This window comes from Trachymyrmex septentrionalis, unplaced genomic scaffold (genome assembly GCF_001594115.1).
Source record: "Trachymyrmex septentrionalis isolate Tsep2-gDNA-1 unplaced genomic scaffold, Tsep1.0 scaffold40, whole genome shotgun sequence".
Taxonomy (NCBI): domain Eukaryota; kingdom Metazoa; phylum Arthropoda; class Insecta; order Hymenoptera; family Formicidae; genus Trachymyrmex; species Trachymyrmex septentrionalis.
In genome coordinates, this window is record NW_017305569.1 from 1523452 (window position 1) to 1536553 (window position 13102).

The 13102-nt window shown below is 29.8% G+C and overlaps 2 protein-coding genes across 3 annotated transcripts in view; one reads left to right on the forward strand and one right to left on the reverse strand.

The window, feature by feature from the left end:
* LOC108750993 (beta-1,3-galactosyltransferase 1-like) overlaps positions 1–5243 on the forward strand; it is a 7832-nt gene extending 2589 nt beyond the window's left edge. The window contains exons 2-6 of one of the 2 annotated variants that reach the window (XM_018490902.1): positions 915–2192; positions 3357–3594; positions 4010–4275; positions 4373–4644; positions 4725–5243. In XM_018490902.1, coding sequence (XP_018346404.1) covers positions 3357–3594; positions 4010–4275; positions 4373–4644; positions 4725–5148 — 1200 coding nt within the window. In that variant the 5' untranslated portion in view covers positions 915–2192 and the 3' untranslated portion in view covers positions 5149–5243. Of the gene's footprint in view, positions 1–914; positions 2193–2727; positions 2816–3356; positions 3595–4009; positions 4276–4372; positions 4645–4724 lie in introns of those variants that run through there. The other variant, XM_018490903.1, reaches the window with a different exon arrangement.
* Positions 5244–9775: 4532 nt separating this feature from the next.
* Positions 9776–12534, reverse strand: LOC108750989 (G patch domain-containing protein 4). Its single transcript, XM_018490896.1, has 2 exons — positions 12346–12534; positions 9776–11167 (listed from the first exon to the last, which is right to left on the reverse strand). The coding sequence occupies exons 1-2, from the start codon at positions 12392–12394 to the stop codon at positions 9786–9788; spliced, it is 1431 nt and encodes a 476-aa protein (XP_018346398.1). The 5' UTR covers positions 12395–12534; the 3' UTR covers positions 9776–9785.
* Between the last annotated feature and the right edge of the window lie 568 nt (positions 12535–13102).

Here is a 13102-nt window from a genome sequence, read left to right on the forward strand (position 1 = left end):
TTTTAAAGTTGTTCACTTAACTTTAACTTAACTTAGTTAAAAAGAAAATCAACTTACCCAATCACGATAATTATATATAACTGTGTATATAACTGTATATATAATTATATCTGATTAGATATGAAATATTTTTCCTCGAGTTAGCTAAATAAGAGTTTCAATTTAATATATTATATATAGTATTATATAATACGGATGAGTTTTTAAACTTTTTATGATTTAAGAAAGATTAGTACATAAAAAAGGATTAAATTAGAGACAATAATGAATTATATATACTCAGGAAAAAATGTTATATATATATATATAATTATTTTATATATAATTATACATAATTATACACAAAATATGTCAATTTTTACAATATAACTATATATAATTTTATACAATTATATATAATTAACAATTCCTTCACGTTGAATTATACATATGTATTATATACTTACTAATCAGCTAGTTACCAATTAAGTTAATCGAAGTTCAAGCAAATCCATTCTACGAATCAAGATTAGCTTATATACATTCTGTTTACTTTTTACCTTCTAGTTCTTAAATTTAGAAAAAGATGAAATTAAGTTAAACCGAGATCAAAATTAATTTATTGATAGAAATGAATATAAGAGAAATAATTTTTCTTTAGTCTCTTATTCCTTATAATAGACTCTCATTAATTCTTTTCAATATTATTTAAAATAAATAAATTAAATAAGATGCGTCAAGTGGACCACACCCCATGGTGGAAGATTGCACTATATATGCTACATCCTAGAATCAGAAAAAAATAAATTCAAATTAAGATTAAATCTAATTTAATTTGGTATAAACTAGTAGTTATTCTAAATTCATAGAAATACACGCATATATGAATTGATCGAAATAATCTGTAATCGCATATTTTTTTATTCTGTCTTCAGTGATTCGTCTCCTGAACCTGTTGAAAAGGAAAAAACGGAGCGTTCGAAGGTGCAGAAAGTGCAACGAAGAACGGAGCTTCACCACGACCGGTTTCTCGCGCTCCTCATCTCCTCTATCCCTCAATTCCCTCGTCGCCGAGCGACGTCCAATTCGGTTTGTACCGAGTCAGGAAGTCACTCGTACTGTCTCGGCCCGCGAGACGACACGAAGGTGGACAACACTCTGTAGGAGTTACCTCGGAACAGTGCATAACGATACCAGGACATGGAAATATAAGATTATTCGCTTTGTTCAGGTCTGACCACCGGCGCTACACCTCGCACGTCCGAAACAGTCCGGAATGAAACCTGTGTGGATTCGAGTGTTGTAAAGTATAAGGAGAGGGAAATTTGCGACGAGGAAAACGAGGTGGAAAATTGACCGACCCGATGAGTCGTTCGCCCGGACGAATCTGGATCCATCTGCACTCCTTGCACTTCCTGTGTTCGAAGTGATTCGGAGTGAAATAAAGAAACGTGTTCCCTGGAACGAGAAAAAGAGGAGAAATGATTACTCGATCTCTAATCGGACGATTGTGTAATATCGATGTAATTGTGTCACATCGCGGTTAATCGCGATTTTATCTGACTTGATTGTTTCTATTGTTGCTTGCGCTGAGTACAGTTGATACGACTATTATTGCAGTTTGAAAGGAATTAAGTAGGACGGCGTTTTTACTGTCGCGTGCAGATCGACGTGACACGAAAACAATTCGAGAATAATAGCTTTTTAATTGCTTTAATCTTTTAATTGATAGATTAGATACGACCGATAGTATCGATTATATGACTTAAAACAGCTTAACGTACAAGTATGATGATTATCGTGATTCGCGGGTGATCACTCTCCCGTATCTTATCGAAAATCGAATCAAGATTACGTATCTAACGTAATTGCGCTACTATTGTTACCGAGGAGATTACGGAAAAGATAACAAAAACAGCGCGCGTGCGGTTACACACACACACACCTGACTTCCTAATTTTTATTCCTCGGCATCGTGCGACGGTGCAACAGCACTGACGGCGAGGCGGGCGAAAGGGGACGTCGGGGGTCAAATGGGAACCAATGGGATCTTTTCTTCTGCTTACCGTGTCTGTCCGTGGACTCCGCGGTACGCGCCTGCACAACTTCCGCGGCGCGCGATGTTCCGATGAGCCGAGTTGTTATTTCACGCGGACGAGGTAAATGGAGAGGCGCCAAATGCGACGTGATCAGGCAGTCATCGCGGCCGAAAGGTGAGCATTTTGTTCACGCATCTTGTGCTTGTTCTTCTGGGATATTACTGCAAAACGTGACAGGTGAACGTGACATAGCTCGACCGTGGAATCAGCGATCAGGTCGATCCTCGCTTTTAGTCGAGAAGCACTGTTCTTGCTTAGATCACGTATAGTTTTGACGTTGCGAGATGTACGCTCGAAATTCGCGAATTATTATTAGACCACGTTCACCTGACTGATAGTCCCCCTGGGTCGCGTTCAAAGACACTCCAAGTGACTCAGAATATCATTTTATCGTTGTTTAACAGTCGGTGAACAACAAGGATAAAATGATACTCAAAGGTAATTGAATGTTTTCAAATGCAGTCTTGATATGTCAAGGACGAGGCTATTGTTCCTCAATGAGAAAACGTGATGAAATAACAAGGGAATAATATATAATGTCATTATGGCTTTCCATAATTAAGAAAGTATTGACAGTAATTAGGAATGCTTATGCTTGTGATACGAAGGAAAGAATCAAAAGGAGAAGGCTCTATGGCTGATTCTATTACCATTTAAATCTTTTTAAATGTTTGAAATTGAGGCAAGATGGATGGTATTTATGCTGCTGCATACATAACTGGTTATTGATAAGACTGGTAAGGTACTGCCAACCAATGGTATTCACGAGTATAATAGTTAGCATATCTTTTTTAATGGCCTTTGTTATGGCAGTTGTACCAGTGGTGGAAGTTATATCAGTGAAATCTCAAACGCACTTTAATAGATATGGCGTTTTTGTCTGTATTCAGCCTACATCTCAGACAAAAATGTTACTTTTTTACAAATAAATTAAAACTTAGGCGAGATAGATATTCTATATAACGAAATCTACAATACATGCATGTTGATAAGCAATGAATTCTGTGAAATTTATTATCAATTTAGTATCGATTTTTAAGAGATATATTAAGACTCAAGATAAATCATAATCAATTACAAACACACATTGTGTTTTAAAGCTGATAACATTCTCGTGGAACTTTTAATGGAACTATTAATCCACATGCAATTGTACCTTATATACAGAAACGTTTCTTATTTGCATGTTTAGATTGTTCCATATATTTCAATTTTTGTATTAATAATATTTAATACTTTTTGGAGAATCAATATAAGATATATTCTTTCTCTGTATAGATGGAAAGATCACGACAACTGCCCAAGGATTTACCTGCAATCATTGTCAACAGTAATGGCAGTGTTAAAGGCAAGGCATCTTTTGTTCGACGATTGGCAATAGGATTTGTAATTCTGGCCATATTAGGCCTCTTATATGTGCCAGCGTACCACTCCGCTCAGAGCCCATTTTTAAACTTAGGTGAAACTCCATCCCCTGTAGAACCTCTTGGCAGTTCACGCTTCGTAGCATCTATGGGTATGTATTTACATTCTTTACAATAATATAATTTTGGAAAGCTTTAAGAATATCTATATAGTTATACCTATATAATTATATAAATACTTATTAAATAGTATAATCATAAAAACATTTTAAATTTAGAAATTATACAATAAGTAGGAAAGAGACAAATAATACTGTGTGTCTTTCAATAAGCGATATAAATGACACAATGGATCCAAGGATTACATCCTTGTTGTTTGCCAATGTTAAACAAAGATGATATGATCACTGTGTTACACTGTCCCTTGTTGAAAGGCACACATTACAATCTAACAACATTTTTAAATATGATGCAATGTAAACATGGTTTAGTAATATAATTTAGAATAATGTTGAACAATATTTTATATCTTATGATACAATAATATTTAAAGAATAACATTTACAGCACAATTGCCTGGATGGTCATATAATACATCAAGAGATCTCTGTGCTTATATTCATCCGGAGAATAACACATCGATTCTCAATCCTACCGGCATCTGTTCATTACCGCCATATCTGCTTATAATTATATGCTCGGCAGTCGCAAATCAGGAGGCCCGTACTGCTATTAGAAGTACATGGGCCAATAAATATAACTTAGATAATTTGTACAATTCTACAGTAAAAATAGCGTTTCTATTAGGAAAAAGTGACAATGATACACTCAATGTAAGTATACTTTATGACGTTATTATTATAATAGCGTTATTACAAAGAAAATTACTTTTGCAGCATATTCCTAAATTTATTGTTTTTTTTTTTCTAGAACTTGATTGTTGAGGAGAGTTCTCAGTATAATGACATTGTGCAAGAACGCTTCTTTGATACATATAACAATTTGACACTGAAGTCGGTCATGATGCTGAAATGGGTAACATCGAATTGTGATCAAGCTAAATACCTCATGAAAACGGACGATGACATGTTCGTAAACATTCCCTTGCTTCTGCAAACGCTACGTTTGAGAACACAAACGGAGACTCTTCTAGGTTCCCTCATTTGTAGTGCTAAACCAATATTAGATCCTAAAAACAAATGGCAAGTATCTTTTCGTCTGTATTATTTAGCAAAATGTTATAGAAAAATAATTTAAGATGGCAATGATTTCAATTGCGTAGGTATACACCCAAGTACATGTACTCGGAGAAAACATATCCAAATTATTTATCAGGTACAGGGTACGTTATGAGTATGGGTGTGGCATCTAAGTTATATCAAGCAGCGTTGGTAACACCGTTGCTACACTTGGAAGACGTTTATGTCACGGGTTTATGCGCGAAACGCGCGAAAATCCGACCCATGAACCATCCTGCATTCAGTTATTCACCTCGTAAATTAGATCCCTGCGTTCTTAGGAATGCGATTACTACGCATAAGATTAATGCGTCCAATATGTATGTGATTTGGGTAAAAATGAACAACACGAATGTTTCGTGCAGCAATCGTACTCGTATTGATAGAAAACCGATCACGTTGAGCAGAAGCGGTAGGAATGCTGGCTATTATGTCTTTAAAAGAAAAACTATAAACAAGTGCGTTTAAATGTACTTTTTATAACGTTGATTCCTTATATTATAAGACTAATTTTTTATAGCTTTTTTCTAAGCGCAAGTGGAATCGAATAGATGAGAAGAAAGATGAGGTATGAAAACTTCAAGGAAGTTCTGATTCCTTATGGAACTAATTATTTATTTATAAATTTATTTGCAAACATCGAAATATTGTTTTCTATCATTTATACAATTTATTTTGTTTTTATTTGTATAAATTTTGTTATAAAAAATTTAAGCAAAAATTTAATCGATGAATTTCGCAAATCTTCGATTCTATTAGGCTGTGTCCAATTTCCATTGTTAGTTTACGTTTAATATTAAGTTTTTAAATTTTATAAGACTATAGCCAATTTGCACCGATAGTTTAATTAAATATTGATTAATGGTTCAATGTCTTTTTACGAATTATAATTTCATAAATGATAAACGGAAACAAGATTTCATTGATTAGTATACGTTGATATTATCTAATATCGGTGCAATTGGTACAATACGTGGAGTGACCGTGACAAACGACACACCGAAGGTTTTGTATATTTTTCTATTTATACCAAAGTAGTATTTAAGGGTACACTGTCAATTAGATCTTTTACATTATTTACATTATCTTTTTTCGCCTCTTTTATGTAAAAGGAAGTAAGAGGAAGAAGAGTATTATTGCGTCATGGACAGTTTTTCCGAATTAGACTTCTTGATTGACATTTCCTAATGACAATTATTTATATACAGTGAGAAAAGTATTTGTACAAGGAAATTTTGTATTAAAAGTCTTATTTGTAGAAAATAAACATTAATTAACAATTTTATATGAATACATTACATTCTTACATTAACAAACGGTCTTCGCATACATTCTTGATTTTTGAAGCTAAATTTCTCGCCTGTACGAATACTTTTTGAGCATTCACACTATACAATTTTTAATTTTCGCTTATTTTTCAGATGATATATTTTCTATAATTGATACACATCTTTTTTTTATATATAATTTTAAGAAACACAGTCTATTTCATTTTTTAAAAATAAATTGTTAATTACATAGCAAGAAATGATCAATTAAACGTCGAATCGACGTCAAATTGATATTGAAATCATCATATCGATATTGATTCAATAAATATTTTTTAAAAAAACTTTATTTTTAAAAAGTAAATATTATCCAGCAAGAAATGATTCAACATTAATTCGATGACTCATTTTTCGATGGATAAGATTTATTTTTTTAAAATGAAGTTTTTTTAAAAAATATTTTCTCTGTACGAATACTTTTTGCACTCACTGTATGTAATATAGAAAATTTTCTGCGCGATACGATTTCGTTAATATTATAAGCTGAATATTCTATAACTGAATATCTTGTGATCGAAGGTCACGTGGAAGCTATTTACAAAACTTCTCCTTATTTTAATACAAATATAATACTGCTTCCATATACTCATGCGAAACTATTTATATAGGAATGATATTATAATATTATTAATCTATTTCAAAATTTCCTAAATAGCCTTGTTTCCTAAGCACATATAATATAAAATAAATATGAAAAAATTGCTTCCTTAATTTAGTAACATAAGATCTGATATAGATATTGTTTTCTATTTGAACAAAAATAGTGACTTAAAAATGGCTTGTGCTAATAACATAATCTTAAGTTTCTTGTTATCGTAAATAAAATTGTTATTTTAAATTCGTTGGTATTTCAATTAATAATAATAGAACAATTATAAATTATAACATAGAAAAATATTATTTTGATTATATTTTAGTTCGCTTTATATTTTTATTTCAGATAAAAAGTTGAAAGAATATAATTATACTTTCAAATAAAGTTATTAATTTTGCAAAAGCATAGTATATTTATTGTGTATATTTTTAGGACATTAAGACTTTGTTAAAAATGATATTTCTTCAAAACATTTTATAATCATGTTCTCTTCTGTGTTCTTAAAAAATTAATGTACAAGATTCAAAACAACTTTATGTAATTTTAGTCTTATCTAATTTCATATTGATAAAATTTTTTTCATTCTATGAATATAAATAAATATGTTTTGCACGTACATTTTGAAGATATAAAAACAAACTTTTTTTCCTCTAAAATTTTAACATCGATTATTCTCTATATTCAAATTGAAATATTTTATGCGTGTACTTTTTAACACTATTTCCTATTTTAGAATAAAATATGTATTATATATATTTATGTATGTGACAATTTATATATTTATTGCAACAGATTCTTTTTCAAAAGAGAATTTAGATATATATAAATTATACTTTTCATTTAACTTCAGCAAGTATATAACAAAGTGTTTATCGTAAGTTAACTGAACGAACATTAAAAGATGTAACATGATAATTTTGTTCTTTCTTAAATAAATAAATGCTAGCATTTTATAATTTCCAAACATTATAATCATGGATAACAAGTTGCAATCCATAATACAATCGATGTTAATCATTAAATAAAAATTCATTTATTAAAATCGCATTGTAATTAGAACAAAAAAAAATATATATATAATGTACTTGATAAAAGATAAATAGATCATTAAGATAGATATTAAGATAGATATTAAGAGCTTGATAACATAGCCTAATACTTGTTAGAATCTTCGATCTAAATTTTAATAGGAATTTATTATAATTTAGTATAAATATAATTCGAAATTTGTAATACACCGCGTATATCATTTTATGTCACATATCAGAATGATTAAGAAACTGAGCAAGAAGCGATAGCAAAGAAGTTGCTAATAGTAAAACCGTTGTATGCTTCAAAATTGATATATTCTTTAATCCATGACGACAAAACGTTAGTAACTTAAAGTGAAGATAATTGAAATAAATTCTATGGAATACCCTAGTGGCCTTAGAAAATTAATTTTATTTTACAAGAAATAGATTTGACGCTAAATTTGTTATCACTAGTTTTTGCTAAACCATTATAATACTCGGTGCTATCTGAATGTGAGTTTTGGTGAGCTGTAATAAAATTGATATAAATTTGCAAAAAATACATTAACCGAATGTAATACAATGTATCATCATTTTAGAACTTCTATTATTCTTTACAAGGAATATAAGTCAACCGCGAGAGATACACCTCTCAGATAATAAAGTGTCTAAAATCGGGTAATAAGATATTTTTTTGCGTCTAAAAAACGATTTAAAGACATCTTGTATTACAATTTTAGACTTTGTATTGATTCGGCTCTTCTCTTTCGAGATTCATAAATTTTGATGATCGTATATATAGAAAAAATTAGATACATCATTTTATATTATGCTATAGTATTAATATGTTTACATCTCTGCGAAAGCGTTTCTAATCGCCTTTAGAAAAGAACATCGATTTGTACATTCGTCTAAACGTATGTACATACAACAGGAATTGTGTATAAGATAAATGTAAATATTGTTATGTTGCATTTCGAATAAAAAAAAAAACAAAAAACTGATGCAAATATTATTTATTAAAAATACATATATCGAATAAATGTTTTATATATAAAAAAAATGTTTTATATATAAAAATATAAAACAAATATATTACAGGCATTGTATTTCTTTTACTTACATAGGAACTTTCCTTATATTGATCTTAACAATATAATTTAATGAGTTGCATATTAACTAACATTTGTAATTAGATATGACATACTATCGCGAATATATTTATAACGATTTAGGCTGTGTTCCAAATTTGCTACCAGGATTGAAAATTTATAATTTAAATTACATGCATATAGGTTTTGAATACTGGCAATTTTGGATCACAATCTTAAGATGAAAAATAATTGTGAAACGAATTATTTTATTAACCTTTATCTCAACTTACAACTATTATATATAATCGATTTTGTTTAAAAACTTTAATACAGTTAATTTTCCTGAGATTAGAGTGAAATGAGTGAATTTACAGAATGTAATCAATATTTGGAAACACAGCGGTATCTAATAAATATTTACAGCAATGATAAAGCTTTACATCGCGTAGGATCATAATGTAACTCATACATATCTATGAAATATTGTTCATTATTGAAGAGATAATCATAGCTAATAATCACAATCATTAATTATTATTTATTATAATAATCATTTATTTTTAATTGCATATTTTAATATTTATGGAATTTTTATATCCATAAATTAATTATGAAATTTATGGAATTATAAAATTCATAAATTAAATTTATATAAGTAAATAAGCTAAAAATATTTGAACTTTTTGAAAATAATTACATTTTGATAAATTTTTGTTGAAAAAAATGTATATATTCAGCATATGATCATATATAAAATAGAAGATTAAAAATAGAGCACAAAAATATAAAACGAGATCAATTAAGTTTTTATTAAAATACAAATCATATCAATAATGAGCAAATAATTCGATAAATGAGTATTAAATAATACATACATATTTTTCTATCAGTATGTGTAATTTCAAACCATTAAAAATTTTTTAGCACAGTGGAATTACATTTTATGCATCATTTTTGTAATTTATATCATACAAATATCGTGAAAATATAAAAGCAGAAACATATAACAAATTATTGAAGTATTCGACTACATGCATATTTTTATACATTTTATTTTTTGTACTTTTCTTGTTTTTTAAACAGGCATAAAATGAGTTTGAGTGGGTACTACGAATTTCTCTTTAACGGTATTTGCATTTAATTTGTCAGTACTGTTAATTTGAAATATTGTTAATTTTTGTATTGCAGAATTTAATTCATTTGCCAAAGCTTCACTTCTCAGTTTTTCGGTAATTTTCATAATTCCTTTCGAAGGGGGGCGCAGATTTTTCTTTGTTCGTTTTTTTTTTAAGCTTAGGCAGCAGAAGTCGCGATTTATTTCTTCTATCGGATTGTTATATTTATTTTTAGCTTTTTCCTTCTCGAACCTCCTATCTATAGCTGCCTTGCTCGGAAATATTGCCTTGCAATCAAAATTCTCTCTTTCCTTGTCCGTCTTCGCAAAATCAACTATTGTCCAATCTTTTTTAAATGATTCGTCTGCCTTATTGTCTATCACAGTTCCCATCTTCAAACTTTGGTCTACTTTATGCTCAATACTATCTTTTCCCTTTTCACGTTTTCTTTCTAATCCTAATAATTTCACATCTGGTAAAATATCAGATGTCTGATTTATTGATTTTTTTTTAATCTTAAGTAATTTGTCTTGTATCAGCCTTGTATGTTGATAGAACAAGCCTCCTGTTATTTTTACTTCATTTGTACTACCGAGAGCATCAGAAGTCATTGAATTATATAAGGACATCATTTTTTTTAAATTCTTTTTTTCCTTTTTATATTTATCTTTCTTCATCCTTTGAGCTCCTACCTTTTTCTTCATATCCAAATAGTTCTGCATTCGATTATTATTCTTTTCTAAATGACGAATCACGCTCTTTTCTAAAATACTTAGTTCCATTAATGTACTTATTTTGTCTTTATGTTTTGCAATTTCTTTGGATAAAACTATATTTTTTATGTCTGATTTTTCATTCCTGTCTATGTCATTCTTTTGATGGACTATAGAATCACTTAACAGAGGGTTAGTATTTAAATATAATGCATCTTGCTGTGCAATTCTTTCCAGTTTTCCATTTGATGTAAAATTGTGTTCCGTTGGTTCATGCATAGTTTTGTTATAACATAATTCAGTCTTCTGATTGATCATACATTCAGATGTTTCCTCACATAAGTTCTCTGAATCTGAACATGTTCCAAATATTATTTGCTCAGATGGACTCAAAGTCTCAGATTTTTTCCAGAAGTTTTGATAGTTAGTTTTGGAAGTAGCCGTATCAGTGACAGACATCAAAGAAAACTTTCCATCATTGCATTCGGTTTTAATGTTTTTAACGGTGTCATTATACACTCTGTCCCACCAAGGTTTGTGTTCATCGTATCCTATACCTGTCTTATTCTGATTTGTCATGAGTTTTACAGGTATTCTTATGCCATTTTCATTTTTACCAAGTCCTTTGCCTGTATTAAAAAAAAGATAAGTCTTTAGTTTCATTTCGTTCTTTGTCTCATATTGTCGTCGTTTGGTTAGCGTGTTTCATAAAGGAGAATACAAAAAAAGAGGGGATGAAATCGGGACTGAGCCATAAAATAAACGAAGGCTGTGTTTCGATATTTACTGCCAGTACTGGCAATTTAAAAATATATGTCAATTCCATTTCGAAAAAATTTTCACCGCTTGTAAATATGTTCAATTGCAAATTAGCTTGCACTATTCCGAATACATTGACAAGTTTAATAAAAAAGAGTAAGGATCGATTGTCTATTAGTCTCCTTTTATTATTGTATTGCAGTACATCTTATGAGTTACATTGTTTTTGGTTAAGACACTACATAGTCTTTGGCACATCTTTTCTTCTCATTACAATTGCAATATGAGATTCTATAAGCGACTGTTACTTTTTCTTCTTTTAATGAGATTTAAACTCTTCACTACTTATATAATATTTTTATAATTTTATTTCACAGTTGCATAATTGTGTGAACTCAGATTGTTACGGTTACTTTTTGCGGTTTCTTTATAGATCTTTTTACGTTAACGTCTACATTGCTGGAATGCTTCCAAGGTTTTTATGACTACTATGAGAATTTTATCTTTAGACTTAACATTATAAATCTAAAACAAGACAACTTTTGCAAGAATACACGCAAAATGCCTTTACTATTCGTGGGTTTTTGAATTATTAAGAAGTAATAAAAGATCGTTGCAAGCATTTCAGTAATTAACACGTATATATATTATATTATATTAACACGTATTAAGTGATAGATAATTTATATAGTTTCCCTTTGTAACATTTATAAAAATTTTTTTGTTAACTTTGAGAATGACCCGATCGGTATTGAAACGTTTGTTTTGTTGTATTTTCATATTTAAAATTTTATAATATATTTTCTTTGTTTTGTATCTATGCCTCGTAGCCCTTCAAAAATTTTGATTTTATTTATTATTAATGAGCGTTATTATCTTTTATAATTCTAAAGATATACATTATGTGCACTGTAGATCTTCAGTATTGGCAGTAACTATCGATAATTTCAAAGTTACGTATTGTAAATTGTTTGTTCGTCAATTTCGTCACGTGACGGAAAATGCGTCGCATTGTTCGGACCGAAAAATTATTATTAATAGTTCTTACCTTTCACCCAACCGTACTTCAACATTTCTTGCATCGGAAAATTTGCCATTTCTATATTCGTACAAAATTTTGTGTAATTCTACATAACATACAGTTTATTATACTACGTTATATATTACGCATTAACGAAACACGTGTCTTGTACGCTTCTTCTGATTCAGTGTAGCACTCGTCTTCGTTGAAACAGCGACAATTTCGGTGGGAAATATGGGAATTACTTCGTATATATAGTAGGCTTTTATCTTATAGTCTCATACCAGAGAGAAACCTTAGAGAGGGCATGACGGCCCAAAATCTATAATCCGCAAAATACTACTAGTGTCCCTAGAATACAGAGTCCGGCGATCATGTAGACCTCTTTTTATTGAATTAGAAGTAAGGCACCTTAAAAATGGCGGAACCAATCATCACACAAGTCTTTCACAATTTTTGAAGAAAATAATGCATTGTATTACCTGTCTTTCATGAATGGAAACATTTTATTACGCAACAGTATGGTATTGTTATCCTGTAAATACAGAGAATTATTGTCATAGTACTTTTATACTCATAAATACTATTCATATTTTTACTATTCTACTTTCTATGTTTATAACACATTAATTTTTTGTGAAAACGTGAATACGTTTTATGCACAATTTCTGTATTTTGTATTTATTATAATCCTATAGTATTTTGGTTTATTTACTTATGCTTTTTATAACCTCTATACCGGACTTATTCTCTCTCTCTCTCTCTCTCTCTCTCTCTCTCTCTC